This window comes from Bubalus bubalis, chromosome 4, assembly GCF_019923935.1.
Source record: "Bubalus bubalis isolate 160015118507 breed Murrah chromosome 4, NDDB_SH_1, whole genome shotgun sequence".
In the NCBI taxonomy this organism is placed as follows: domain Eukaryota; kingdom Metazoa; phylum Chordata; class Mammalia; order Artiodactyla; family Bovidae; genus Bubalus; species Bubalus bubalis.
The window spans coordinates 18,079,084-18,094,121 of NC_059160.1; the positions used below are offsets into that span (position 1 = coordinate 18,079,084).

General features: G+C 38.8%; 1 protein-coding gene across 1 annotated transcript in view; it reads right to left on the reverse strand.

The window, feature by feature from the left end:
* LOC112584728 (antigen WC1.1) overlaps nucleotides 1–14,024 on the reverse strand; it is a 43,956-nt gene extending 29,932 nt beyond the window's left edge. Inside the window, exon 1 of the mRNA XM_044941027.2 lies at nucleotides 13,896–14,024. Coding sequence (XP_044796962.2) covers nucleotides 13,896–13,962 — 67 coding nt within the window. The 5' untranslated portion in view covers nucleotides 13,963–14,024. The remainder of the gene's footprint in view (nucleotides 1–13,895) is intronic.
* Nucleotides 14,025–15,038: the final 1,014 nt, after the last annotated feature.

The window sequence follows — 15,038 nt, forward strand, 5'->3', positions numbered from 1 at the left end:
ACACAACTGGACTAAATATGCTAAAATTCTAAAGAGTGAAGATTATTTCAATGTTAGTCCAGGATCTATAGCTTCTTTTTCTCTGTGGGAATTTGCCAATTCATTGCATAATTTAATGATTCAGAATCTGGGCTCAGGCAAGCAGAGGACTACTGTTGTGACAGGAAGCAGCATAATTTGGGGGCTACCTGGTGCTGGAGACAAAACTAGAGTCTTGAGAGCCTCTCTCACACAGCACGTTTTCTCCTCAAATATCTTACCAGTATATAAGCTGTGAAGGGCAGGAAGCTAAAGAACTGCATAAAAAGACTTGGGAAGCAGAGTCTTTCTCATTCTCTTGGGTACTGAGCTACCAAAGAATCCAGGCTCTGAACTGAAATCTCTGAAAAGTCCGTGTCACAGGGACAGAGAAATCAGAAGTGGACTGAGTGCTACCAAAACTGCAGCCCACACTTGTTACAGCTCAGTTTTAGGTTATATTTAGATGTTTGAGTGACATATACCCCTTCTCCCTACCTGTCTAACAAAACAAAGGGTAAATCTTTACAGGTGTTAGAAAACGTATTGGGAATGGCTTACTTTTTCATATATAATTTATAGCACTCAATAAAAAATAAAATGACATTTTACAAGCTAGGATAACACAACAAATTATAAAAGTGAAAAAAAGAAGATAATAAAATACAAAGACAAACATGATAGAAATGTTGGACTTGGCCGATAAGGATTTTAACTACGATCAATGTATTTAGGGGAAAAGAGAGGACAGAATAAAAAGATAAAAAAATACCAAATAATCATTAATAAATAAAAATATCAAAGGAACCATTGCCAACCTTAAAAAGTGAATGAATAAGTTCAAAGAATTTTAGATAGAACCCAGATATATTGACTTCAGTTCAGTTCAGTTCATTCTCTCAGTTGTGTCCGACTCTTTGCGACCCCATGAATTGCAGCACGCCAGGCCTCCCTGTCCATCACCAACTCCCAGAGTTCACTCAAACTCACATCCATCGGGTCGGTGATGCCATCCAGGCATCTCATCCTCTGTCGTCCCCTTTTCTTCTTGCCCACAATCCCTCCCAGCATCAGAGTCTTTTCCAATGAGTCAACTCTTTGCATGAGGTGGCCAAAGTACTGGAGTTTCAGCTTTAGCATCATTCCTTCCAAAGAACACCCGGGGCTGATCTCCTTCAGAATGGACTGGTTGGATCTCCTTGCAGTCCAAGGGACTCTCAAGAGTCTTCTCCAACACCACAATTCAAAAGCATCAATTCTTCGGTGCTCAGCTTTCTTCACAGTCCAATTCTCACATCCACACATGACCACTGGAAAAACCATAGCCTTGACTAAACTGAGCTTTGCTGGCAAAGTAATGTCTCTGCTTTTGAATATGCTATCTAGGTTGGTCATAACTTTTCTTCCAAGAAGTAAGCATCTTTAATTTCATGGCTGCAGTCACCATCTGCAGTGATTTTGGAGCCGAAAAAGATAAAGTCTGATACTGTTTCCACTGTTTCCCCATCTATTTGCCATGAAGTGATGGGCCAGATGCCATGATCTTCGTTTTCTGAATGTTGAGCTTTAAGCCAACTTTTTCACTCTCCTCTTTCACTTTCGTCAAGGGGCTTTTCAGTTCCTCTTCACTTTCTGCCAGAGGAGTCCTAATGTGTTCCCTGATGGCTTAGATGGTAAAAGCGTCTGCCTGCAATGCAGGAGACCCGTGTTCAATCCTTGGGTCAGTAAGATCCCCTGGAGAAGGAAATGGCAACCCACTCCAGTACTCTTGCCTAGAAAATCCCATGGATGGAGAAGCCTGGTAGGCTACAATCCATGGGGTCGCAAAGAGGCAGAGATGACTGAGTGACTTCACTTTCACCTCTTTCAGAGGAGTCCTAAAGATGAGAGATGAGAAACAGAAGAAAGAGGAGGAGGAGAGGGAAAAGAGATCTAGAGACAGAAAGACAGAACTACAGAAGTCATATTTGAAGACATAATGATAGATAATTTTTCAAAAAAATAAATGGAAGAGTATGAAAACCCCCACTCCTAGTAAAACTGCTGAAAATCAAAAGGAAAAAGGAAAATCTGAAATAATAACAGATTTATTTAATAATAAAGGAAGAAATAAAAGGAGAGAAAAGGGATCATAAAGCATAAAGGTGGATCAATTAAGAAAACAGAAAGGGAAATTAAGGAAAAAAATCCATTCACCATTGCAATGAAAATAATAAAATACTTTGGAATAAATCTACCTAAAGAAACAAAAGACCTATATATAGAAAACTATAAAATACTGATGAAAGAAATCAAAGATGACACAAATAGATAGAGAAATATACCATGTTCATTGATCAGAAGAATCAATATAGTGAAAATGAGTATACTACCCAAAGCAATCTATATATTCAATGCAATCCCTATCAACCTACCAATGGTATTGGTAGAACAAATAATTTCACAATTTATATGGAAATACAAAAAACCTTGAATAGCCAAAGCATTCTTGAGAAAGAAGAATGGAACTGGAGGAATCAATCTGCCTGACTTTAGAATACACCACAAAGCTATGGACAGAGGTTCATGACACTGTACAGGAGACAGGGATCAAGACCATCCCCAAGAAAAAGAAATGCAAAAAACCAAAATGGCTGTCTAAGAAGACCTTACAAATAGCTGTGAAAAGAAGAGAAGCAAAAAGCAAAGGAGAAAAGGAAGATATACCCATTTGAATGCAGAGTTCCAAAGAATAGCAAGGAGAGATAAGAAAGCCTCCCTCAGCGATCAATGCAAAAAAATAGAGGAAGCAATAGAATGGAAAAGCCTAGAGATCTCTTCAAGAAAACTAGAGCTACCAAGGGAACATTTCATGCAAAGATGGGCTCAATAAAACACAGAAATGGTAGGGACCTAACAGAAGCAGAAGATATTAAGAAGAGATGGCAAGAATACTCAGAAGAATGGTACAAAAAGATCTTCACAACCCAGATAATCATGATGGTGTGATCACTCGCCTAGAGCCAGACATCCTGGAATGTGAAGTCAAATGGGCCTTATGAAGCATCACTATGAACAAAGCTAGTGGAGGTGATGGAATTCCAGTTGAGCTAGTTCAAATCCTAAAAGATGGAGCTGTGAAAGTGCTGCATTCAATATGTCAACACATTTGGAAAACTCAGCAGTGACCACAGGACTGGAAAGAGTCAATTTTCATTCCAATCCCAAAGAAAGTCAATGCCAAAGAATGCTCAAACTACCACACAATTGACTCATCTCACACACTAGTAAAGCAATGCCCAAAATTCTCCAAGCCAGGCTTCAACAGTACATGGACTATGAAATTTCAGATGTTCAAGCCGCATTTAAAAAAGGCAGAGGAACCAGAGATCAAATTCCCAACATCTGCTGGATCATCAAAAAAGCAAGAGAGTTCCAGAAAATCATCTATTTCTGCTTTATTGTCTATGCCAAAGCCTTTGACTGTGTAGATCACAATAAACTGTAGAAAATTCTGAAAGAGATGGGAATACCAGACCACCTGACCTGCCTCTTGAGAAACCTGTATGCAGGTCAGGAAGCAACAGTTAGAACTGGACATGGAACAACAGACTGGTTCCAAATAGGAAAAGGAGTATGTCAAGGCTGTATATTCTCCCCTTGCTTATTTAACTTATATGAAGAGTACATCATGAGGAACACTGGGCTGGAAGAAGCACAAGCTGGAATCAAGATTGCTGGGAGAAATATCAATAACCTCAGATATGCAGATGACACCACCCTTATGGCAGAAAGTAAAGAAGAACTAAAGAGCCTCTTGATGAAAGTGAAAGAGGAGAGTGAAAAAGTTGGCTTAAAATTCAACATTCATAAAACTAAGATCATGCTATCTGGTCCCATCACTTCATGTGAAATAGATGGGGAAACAGTGGAAACTGTCAGATTTTATTTTTTGGGTTCCAAAATCACTATGGATGATGATTGCAGCCATGAAATTAAAGACGCTTACTCCTTGGAAGGAAAGTTATGACCAACCTAGACAGCATATTAAAAAGCAGAGACATTACTTTGTCAACAAAGGTATGTCTAGTCAAGGCTATGGTTTTTCCAGTAGTCATGTATGGATGTGCGAGTTGGACTCTAAAGAAAGCTGAGCACAGAAGAATTGATGCTTCTGAACTGTGGTGTTGGAGAAAACTCTTGAGAGTCCTTTGGACTGCAAGGAGACCCAACCAGTCCATCCTAAAGGAGACCAGTCTTAGGTGTTCATTGGAAGGACTGATGTTGAAGCTGAAACTCCAATATTTGGCCACCTGATTTGAAGAACTGACTCATTTGAAAAGATCCTGATGCTGAGAAAGATTGAGGGCAGGAGGAGAAGGGGACAACAGAGGATGATATGTTTGGATGGTATCACTGACTCAATGGACATGAATTTGAGTAAACTCCAGGAGTTGGTGATGGACAGGGAGGCCTGGCGTGCTGTGGTTCAGGGGGTCGCAAAGTGTTGGACATGACTGAGTGAATGAACTGAACTGAACAAAGGTACAGTCATCAAGACAGTATGGTACTGGCACAAAGACAGAAATATAGATCAATGGAACAAAGTAGAAAGCCCAGAGATAAATCCATGCACCTATGGACACCTTGTCTTTGACAAGGGAGGCAAGAATATACAATGGAGAAAAGACAATCTCTTTAACAAGTGGTGCTGGGAAAACTCGTCAACCAACTCTAAAACAATGAACTAGAACACTTTATAACACCATACACAAAAATAAACTCATGATGGATTAAAGATCTAAATATAAGACCAGAAACTGTAAAACTCCTAGAGGAAAACATAGGCAAAACACTCTCTGACATAAATCACAGCAGGATCCTCTATGACCCACCTCCCTGAGTAATGGAAATAAAAGGAAAAGTAAACAAATGGGACCTAATTAAACTTAAAAGCTTTTACACAACAAAGGAAATGATAAGTAAGGTGAAAAGACAGCCTTCAGAGTGGGAGAAAATAATAGCAAATGAAGCACCTGACAAAGAATTAATCTCAAAAATATACAAGCAGCTCATGTAGCTCAATACCAGAAAAGTAAATGACCCAATCAAAAAATGAGCCAAAGAACTAAACAGACATTTTTCCAAAGAAGACATACAGATGGCTAACAAACACATGAAAAGATGCTCAACATCACTCATTATCAGAGAAATACAAATCAAAACCACAATGAGGTACCATCTCACATCAGTCAGAATGGCTGCTGTCCAAAAGTCTACAAACAATAAATGCTGGAGAACGTGTGGAGAAAAGGGAACCCTCTTACCCTGTTGGTGGGAATGCAAACTAGTACAGCCACTGTGGAGAACAATTTGGAGATTCCTTAAAAAACTGGAAATAGAACTGCCATACGACACAGCAATCCCACTGCTGTGCATACACACCAAGGAAACCAGAATTGAAAGACACATGTACCCCAATGTTCATCATAGCACTGTTTACAACACCCAGGACATGGAAGTAACCTAGATGTCCATCGGCAGACGAATGGATAAGAAAGCTGTGGTACACATACACATTGGAATATTACTCAGCCGTTAAAAAGAATACATTTGAATCAGTTCTAACTAGGTGGATGAAACTGGAGCCTATTATACAGAGTGAAGTAAGTTAGACAGAAAAACACCAATACAGTATATTAAGGCATATATATGGAACTTAGAAAGATGGTAATGATGACCCTATATGTAAGACAGCAAAAGAGACACAGATATAAAGAACAGACTTTTGGACCCTGTGGGAGAAGGTGAGGGTTGGATGATTTAAGAGAATAGCAATGAAACATGTATATTACTGTATGTGAAATAGATCACCAGTTCAAGTTTGATGCATGAAACAGGGCACTCAAAGCTGGTGCACTGGGACAACCCTGAGGGAGGGGTTGGGGAGGGAGGTGGGGGGTGTTCAGGATGGGGACACATGTACACCCATGGCTGATTCATGTCAATGTATGGCAAAAACCACTACAATATTGTAAAGTAATCAGCCTCCAATTAAAATAAATAAATTATTTTTTTAAAGCAAATGACTACCCAAAGCAATTTATAGATTCAATGCAATCCCTATCAAGCTACCAAGGGTTTTCTTCACAGAGCTAGAACAAATAATTTCACAATTTGTATGGAAATACAAAAAACCTCGAATAGCCAAAGCTATCTTGAGAAAGAAGAATGGAACTGGAGGAATCAACCTACCTGACTTCAGGCTCTACTACAAAGCCACAGTTATCAAGACAGTATGGTACTGGCACAAAGACAGAAATATAGATCAATGGAACAAAATAGAAAGCCCAGAGATAAATCCATGCACCTATGGACACCTTATCTTTGACAAAGGAGGCAAGAATATACAATGGATTAAAGACAATCTCTTTAACAAGTGGTGCTGGGAAAGCTGGTCAACCACTTGTAAAAGAATGAAATTAGATCACTTTCTAACACCATACACAAAAATAAACTCAAAATGGATTAAAGATCTCAACATAAGACCAGAAACTATAAAACTCCTAGAGGAGAACATAGGCAAAACCCTCTCTGACATACATCACAGCAGGATCCTCTATGACCCACCTCCCAGAATATTGGAAATAAAAGCAAAAATAAACAAATGGGACCTAATTAAACTTAAAAGCTGCACAACAAAGGAAACTATTAGCAAGGTGAAAAGACAGCCTTCAGAATGTGAGAGAATAATAGCAAATGAAGCAACTGACAAGCAACTAATCTCAAAAATATACAAGCAACTCCTACAGCTCAACTCCAGAAAAATAAATGACCCAATCAAAAAATGGGTCAAAGAACTAAATAGACATTTCTCCAAAGAAGACATACAGATGGCTAACAAACACATGAAAAGATGCTCAACATCACTCATTATCAGAGAAATGCAAATCAAAACCACTATGAGGTGCCATTTCACACCAGTCAGAATGGCTGCAATCCAAAAGTCTACAGGTAATAAATGCTGGAGAGGGTATGGAGAAAAGGGAACTCTCTTACACTGTTGGTGGGAATGCAAACTAGTACAGCCACTATGGAGAACAGGGTGGAGATTCCTTAAAAAACTGGAAATAGAACTGCCTTATGACCCAGCAATCCCACTGCTGGGCATACACGCTGAGGAAACCAGAAGGGAAAGAGACACGTGTACCCCAATGTTCATCGCAGCACTGTTTATAATAGCCAGGACATGGAAGCAACCTAGGTGTCCATCAACAGATGAATGGATAAGAAAGCAGTGGTACATATACACAATGGAGTATTACTCAGCCATTAAAAAGAATACATTTGAATCAGTTCTAATGAGGTGGATGAAACTGGAGCCTATTATACAGAGTGAAGTAAGCCAAAAAGAAAAACACCAATACAGTATACTAACGCATATATATGGAATTTAGAAAGATGGTAACAAAAACCCTGTGTACGAGACAGCAAAAGAGACACTGATGTATAGAACAGTCTTATGGGCTCTGTGGGAGAGGGAGAGGGTGGGAAGTATTGGGAGAATGGCATTGAAACATGTATAATATCATATATGAAACGAGTTGCCAGTCCAGGTTCGATGCACGATACTGGATGCTTGGGGCTAGTGCACTGGGACGACCCAGAAGGATGGTATGGGGAGGGAGGAGGGAGGAGGGTTCAGGATGGGGAACACATGTATACCTGTGGCAGATTCATTTTGATATTTGGCAAAACTAATACAATTTTGTAAAGCTTAAAAATAAAATAAAATTTTTAAAAAAAAGCAAATGATAGATACCAACACATCAATATCAGTCATTGCATTTACATTAAACAGATTAAGACAAAACAAAATTGACACAGATATTACTTGCATAATGCTCACCTTATATTATGAAAGCAAAGAAAGGTTGAAAGTAAAACGATGGAAAAAATGTACTAACTGTAAGAAAACTGGAGTAGCTTTATCAGTGTCCCAGAAAGTAGACTTTAAGCCAAGATATACTAATTGAATTAAAGAAGGAATTTTCGTGATTATAATGAGATGCACCCTTAAAAAAGATATTATAGACAACAGAATTCAAGAAAGGTAACAGAACATAGCTTTGAAATATACTTGACAGGTTGAAAAGAAGAAATAGACAAAATCACAATCAAAATTTGGGATTATTACTGTATCTTTTTCAGTAGCATACAGACCAAACATACAAAAAACAAAGAATACAGTAGATGTACAACAACATAATCAGCACATTTAACTAAGTAACACAGAGAGAGCAATGCACGCAACAATGCAAGAGTTCACATTACTGTAAATGCACTAGGAACTTTTATCAAAATGACCATATAATAAGACAAAATCTTTCACTCTTTGAATTCATACAGAGTATTTACTCTGACAACAGTGTAATAGAATTAAGAATTAATAAGAAAATATGGTTACCCATCCCTATTTGGGGAAATTCAGCAACACCCTTCCAAAAAAAACCCCTGAATCTGGGAATAAATTTAAAACTTACAAAATATTGTGAAATAATGATAATAAAGACTGATAATAATGATAATAAACACAAAATAATGATATGATAATAAATTCTTCTAATGAAATCCAAGTAGTGCCTAAGGGAAATTTATATACCAGATTTAGAGAAGAGGAAAGACTGAAAGTGAAAACCATGTAAGCTTCCAATTAAAAAACTAGGAGATGAGAAAGTCTAAAGGATGTAGAATGTTGGGGTTAATTTAAAAAGGAATAAAAATTAATGGAAAAGAAGGTAAGCATAAGTTAGAAAACATAGAAGAAAGCTCTTTAAACATGGCTCTTTGAAGATTGATGAACAATGAGCAATGCTTAAGAAGAGTAGAGAGAAAATACAGTTAACAATTCCAAGAATGAAAAGGGACATCACTATGAATCATACAGATTTTTTGGTCACAGTTTTTGTGCTGTTGTTTGTTTGATTTTTGGCTGTGCTGTGGCTCATAGTTCCCAGGTCAGGGTTGAATCTGGACCCATCACAGTGAAAGCCCAGAGATTTAATCCCAGGATTGCATAGTTTTATTAATACAATTTATACCTTTAACATGGATAAGTACACAGAAAGTGTCAATTTCTCCACAATCTTGCCAACACTTAAGTGTCTTTAAAAAAAAAAAGAAAGAAAAACCAGTCATTCTGACATGCTGCTGCTGCTAAGTTGCTTCGGTCATGTCCGACTCTGTGAGACCCCACAGGCGGCAGCCCACCAGGCTCCTCCGTCCCTGGAATTCTCCAGGCAAGAACACTGGAGTGGGTTGCCATTTCCTTCCCCACATTCTGACATGTGTGAGATGGTATCTCTTTGTGGTTTTGATATACATTTCTCTGATGATTGACAATGTCAAGCATTTTTTCATATACCCATTGGCCATCTGTATGTCTTTAGAGAAATGTCTATTCAAGCCCTTGGTCAATTTTTTAATTGAGTTATTAGGTTTGGGGTTTTTTTTTCTTGAGTTGCAGGAGTTCCTTAATTTTTTGGAAATTAAAACCTTATATCATTTGTGCTAGCTTGCTTTTTCACTCTGTTGATGTTTCCTTTGGTTTGCGGAAGCTTCTCAGTTTGATATATCCCTACTTGTCTATTTTTGCTTTGTTGCCTGTACTTTTGATATCATATCCATGAAATCATGAAACAATGTGTTTTTATTTTGTAATGGGACTAAGATATCATATATCTAAAATGTAATTCCTATCTGGTGATGATGTTACACCATCACACATAGTAAAATAAATTCAGATAAATACATAAATTCAAAATAAGGTTTTGAATATTCTTTAGTGAAACTGCAAAATTATTTGCAGGAAATAAAACTTAATTCAATCTTGCTTTGAGATGAATAATGGCATTTGAAACATTGCATTAAAGGCAGAAATGAAAAAAGTAAAACATTATAGATTTGATCACATAACCCCCCATACACATATACAACCTTAAAAATATATGCAAAAACTGGGGGAAATATTTACAAAAATAAGTAAGAAAAACAAGAAGTGTTGTTTGTTTATAGAGAGTTCCTATAAATAAATAAATAAGAAGTTTTAAAACATTCTAGAGAAAAAATATTGATATGTAAGATACCTTAAAACAGTAATATAGGAAAGAAGATAACTTTTGTATATAGTGTTTATGTGGAAAAAAAAAATGATGAATGCTCTTATGTCAAGACTATGAAGAAAATAATACTCTTTTTTAATTAATTATTTATTTGATTGTGCTGGGTCTCAGTTGCAGCATACAAATTCTTACTTGTGGGATCTAGTTATCTGACCAGGGTTAGAACCCAGGTCCCCTGCATTGGGAGCACACAGTCTTAGCCACTAGACCACCAAGGAAGTCCCCAAAATAATACTCTTTTAATTCCATTAATGTTGCTGAGAATATTGAAAACTACTGTGCTGGACAATTAGGCAATACATATAGGGGGAGGCCTTTAAATTGGCTATCTTGAGGAAAAAATAATGGCTTTTCTATTAAGTCAATGTAGATGTTCATAAGAACTTTATCACAGCATTGTATTTGAAAATATTAATGTACAATAAATAAGATTAGATAAATAAGTTATGATTCAATGAATGGGATGACTGAAATACTGGCAACCATCCAAATGGCATAGAAAATATTTTAATGAACAAAAAGAAATTTAAAATATATTATTTTGAAAGTGGATATAAAATGATATTGGAAGAAAAGCTATGACCAACCTAGAGAGCATAGTAAAAAGCAGAGACGTTACTTTGCCAACAAAGGTCTGTCTAGTCAAGGCTATGGTTTTACCAGTGGCCATGTATGGATGTGAGAGTTGGACTGTGAAGAAATCTGAGTGCTGAAGAATTGATGCTTTTGAACTGTGGTGTTGGAGAAAACTCGAGAGACCCTTGGACTGCAAGGAAATCCAACCAGTCCATCCTAAAGGAAATCAGTTCTGAATATTCATTGAAAGGACTGATGCTGAAGCTGAAGCTCCAATACTTTGGCCACATGATAAGAAAATCTGACCAATTGGAAAAGACCCTCATGCTGGGAAAGACTGAAGGTGGGAGGAGAAGCAGATGACAGAGGATGAGATGGCTGGATGGCATCACTGACTCTATGGACATGAGTTTGAGTAAGCTCCCGGAGCTGGTGATGGACAGGGAAGCTTGGCGTTCTGCAGTCCATGGGGTCGCAAAGATTCAGACATGACTGAGCGACTGAACTGAACTGATGATCCAATCGAGTGTGTGTGTGTGTGTGTGTGTGTTTGTAGGGACTGAGATTTAATACAGAGATTGTGTTCAGAAAGAATATAAAGGGAGCTTGTATATCCTGCCTTGTACTTTAGAGACAAGCGCAAGCTCAGAAAATATTTAATGCTCTTTGGAATGATCATACCAAAGTTGAAATTGACAAGTATATGGGGGCAAACTCATGTGAACTGAGTTCCTTAGTGTGTGAATATGTGCTTTAATAATATGATGCTACAGAGCGTTCTCTATGAGGAAACATGGTTGTTTGAGTTAACTGTGATTTCTCCTTAGCCTAATGAGAAATTCCTTCATTGTTCTTGTATCTGGAGAGGCCAAAGGGGAATCAGAGAGCCAATTTTATATTTCATTCAGAGAGTCTACCTCTATTCTTAACAGCCTGCAAAGCCTGAAAAAATGACAACCACCATTATAATATGTCCCAAACCCAAGGAACTGGAAGTTTCGTTTTGCAGGTTTTTTTAAGATTTTTTTTTTTGATGTGGATCTATTACAATATTCCTGTTGTTATGTTCTGGTTTTTTTTGAGGGGGTGGGGGGGTGGGCTGTGAGGTATGTGAGAGTTTAACTCCCCAACTGGGGATCGAACCTGCACCCCTTGCATTGGAAGATGAAATCTTAACCCCTAGGAAGATGAAATCTAACGCCAGGGAAGTCCCCAACTAGAAGTTGAAAGAAATATAAAAAGGGAATGAAGAGCAGAACTTCTTGCTCCTTTGGGGAGGAGTGGAGTTTCCCAAAGAAGAGAGACAGAGGCTTCTGACAGGGTGGGCGGAGAGGGGAGGGGGGCTTGAAATAAGGAGGGAATGTGAGATCAGGAAGGGATGGAGAGATGAGCTTTGCTAAAGCAGACAGGAGCAAGGGCTAACCTGGAAAAGCTGACTTTCCAGGCATGTGACTAGCTCATTCTAATTTCAGGAACTCAAAGCAGGTATCTGGGACTCTCCTGATTTAAGGGCACAGTGAAGACCAGCTTTCATACAGCGTCTGTGCAAACAACAAGTGAGAATATTCACCACAGGGACGTTCACAAACACAGAGTTCCTGCTAAATATCTGACCCATTAAGATGTCACAGAACAAGCTTGTGCTCTCCACTGAGACAGAGAAAAACTGACCTGCCTCAGTGGGGATCATCAAGTCTCTAAGACTAAATCCCTCTTCTGCCTTCAATGCATCAGTCCATTGATGGCACCTGCATTTGGTGTTAGTTTTTTTCCTTTGCACAGCGGGGTTGGAGAGCCACTGATCCAAGAGGTAGGAAGGGAAAATATCACAGGCAGGAAGACAGAGTCCTGCGGAATCCTATGCTAGGGAAAGACTACAGAAAAGCAGAAAAACGTCTGAGCTGTGGGTTGTTTGTGGGGAAGAAAAAGAAACTCAGAGTTCGAATGCAAATGCAGCGTTATCCAGAGGCGTGATTACAATTTCTACTGAGAGGGCTTTCCTCACAGAAAGGAAGATTTCCATATTTGCCCTCACCATACATACATACACACATATCATCACCACCATTACCATTGCTACCACCAAATCCAGCAGTCTGGCTTAGAGAGTATGAGTTCTATGGAAAGTAAAGTGAAAGTGTTAGTCATTTAATCATGTCCAACTCTTTGAAACCCCATGGACTGTAGCCCACCAGGTTCCTCTGTCCATGGAATTCTCCAGTCAAGAATACTGGAGTGGGTTGCCATTTCCTACTCCAGGGGATCTTCCCATCACAGGGATCAAACCCAAGTTACTGCACTACGGGCAGATTCTTTACTATCTGTGCCACCAGGAAAGTTCTATGGACTCCTATCTAAAAAATCAACTTCCACTGGGCAGATTTATTTCTGTTCATACATTTAGCCTATACATACTCTTCCAATTCACCTTTACCCATTCCCTTATCTCACATATACACACACACATGCACACACATATGTATGTTGTTGTTTATTTATTAAGTCGTGTCTGAATCTTTGTGACCCCATGAACACCCACTAGGCTCCTCTATCCACGGTATTTCCTAGGCAAGAACACTAGAGTGAATAGCCGTTCCCTTCTTTAGGGGATCTTACCGCCCCAGGGATTGAACCTGCATCTCCTGCATTGCCAGGCAGATTCTTTATCACTGAGCCACCAGGAAGTCCACACATATGTGCATACACTTAAAGCATACATACATAAACACACATGTGCACACACACACACATGTCCACAGTCTAAAAGATCTGAAATACTGAACTGGTGGGGAGAGATGTAATATAAAGTATGGGAAGGACAGATCAGAGACCCAGACAGAAGTTCCTCAGCCATAATCCATTAGAGGAAAACTGAGAAGTGGTCAGACATTTTCTGAGCTGTTAGGTGTACTTGGGGAGGGCTAAAAACAGAGTTAGGTCTGTGAATAGAATTTATATGTCTGCAGCATATTACTGCTTAACATGAAAAACTGAGCCCCGAGGAAGAAAAATCAGCACTCACTGTCACTAAGGATCACATTTGGTCAAAACCAAATGGTCAACAAATAGAAAGGTATTGTCCTTACAGTCCCACAGTCTTATAGCTAATCCAGTGTGTCTACTGAATTTAAGAACACTTACCTTGAGCACGCGATAGGACGCTAAAGAGCAGACAGACAAGTCCCTGGAGAAAGCAGTGTCCGTTCATGGTTCTCTGATCCTCTTGTCTTTGGGTAACAGCTTCAGTTTCCCCAAACTACATGAGGAGTCCTCTGGGCCCTTAATGGAGGCTCTTACAGCAGAAAGGGGTTCATATAATCCCATCCCCTGACACTGCCATCTTCCGAGCCAATAGAAACGCTTCTTAACATCTTCTCTGCCATCAGACTCTATATAAAAGGAAACTTTCTGAAGTTCAAACACCAATTAGATGCTGAATCTTGAATATCTCCTTATATGAGATGCAAGGTTATCTGACGTCAGGTGTCATTCTGTCCGTTAAGCTGATGTAGAAAAGCTATGTTAAAATATATATATATATGTGGCTTTCTTTTTCTCCATGCCAGGTGTCCGGCTCAATGGCTGGTTCAACTCAGCTGGTGGGATCAGCCAGAAACACTTTCTGGGTCAGTTCTACCTCCTCTACCTCCTCACGAACCCTGGGAAAGATGAGTTTTGTTTCATTGGGCAGAAGTCTGCAGTGTCAAGTGACTGACCTGTTGTGGCTGTAAAGAAACTAAGTAACTAATGGAGAGAACAAAAGGTCATATGAGCACAAAATCGGGATAAGAAAGGTGAAAAATTCTTACTTAAATGAAAAAAAAGGTGAGATGAACATCAAGGGGACCAGATTACTGGCTTCATAGGGTGAGTCTTCCCCCACTTCCATTTCTCCTTGGTGATTGGAAGCCTGGTCAAGATCCAGGGCTCCAGAGACTCCTGAGCAGGCCTGCCCTTTTCCTGAAAACCAGTATGCCTTTCCTATTCTCCATCTAAAGGATAGTCTTCTCTTCTCTGCATTGAATCAGTTGTGACCTCATTTCATCTTAAAGAATCAATCAACTTCAGCCCCCAGTTTCCCCAAAAGGCCTTCTTACAACCATCTTCTTGGAGCCTGACAAAGCTTGCCCTGCTCCTAAGACAAAATTTCTTCAATAAATGTAGGGCTATTTTTCTTCTTGATTTTGTTTTGATATTGTGTGTGTGTTTTTTAAGAAATTTATCTACTTTATCTAAACTGTTAAGTTTATTAGCATATAATTGTTCATAGTATATTTTCATTAT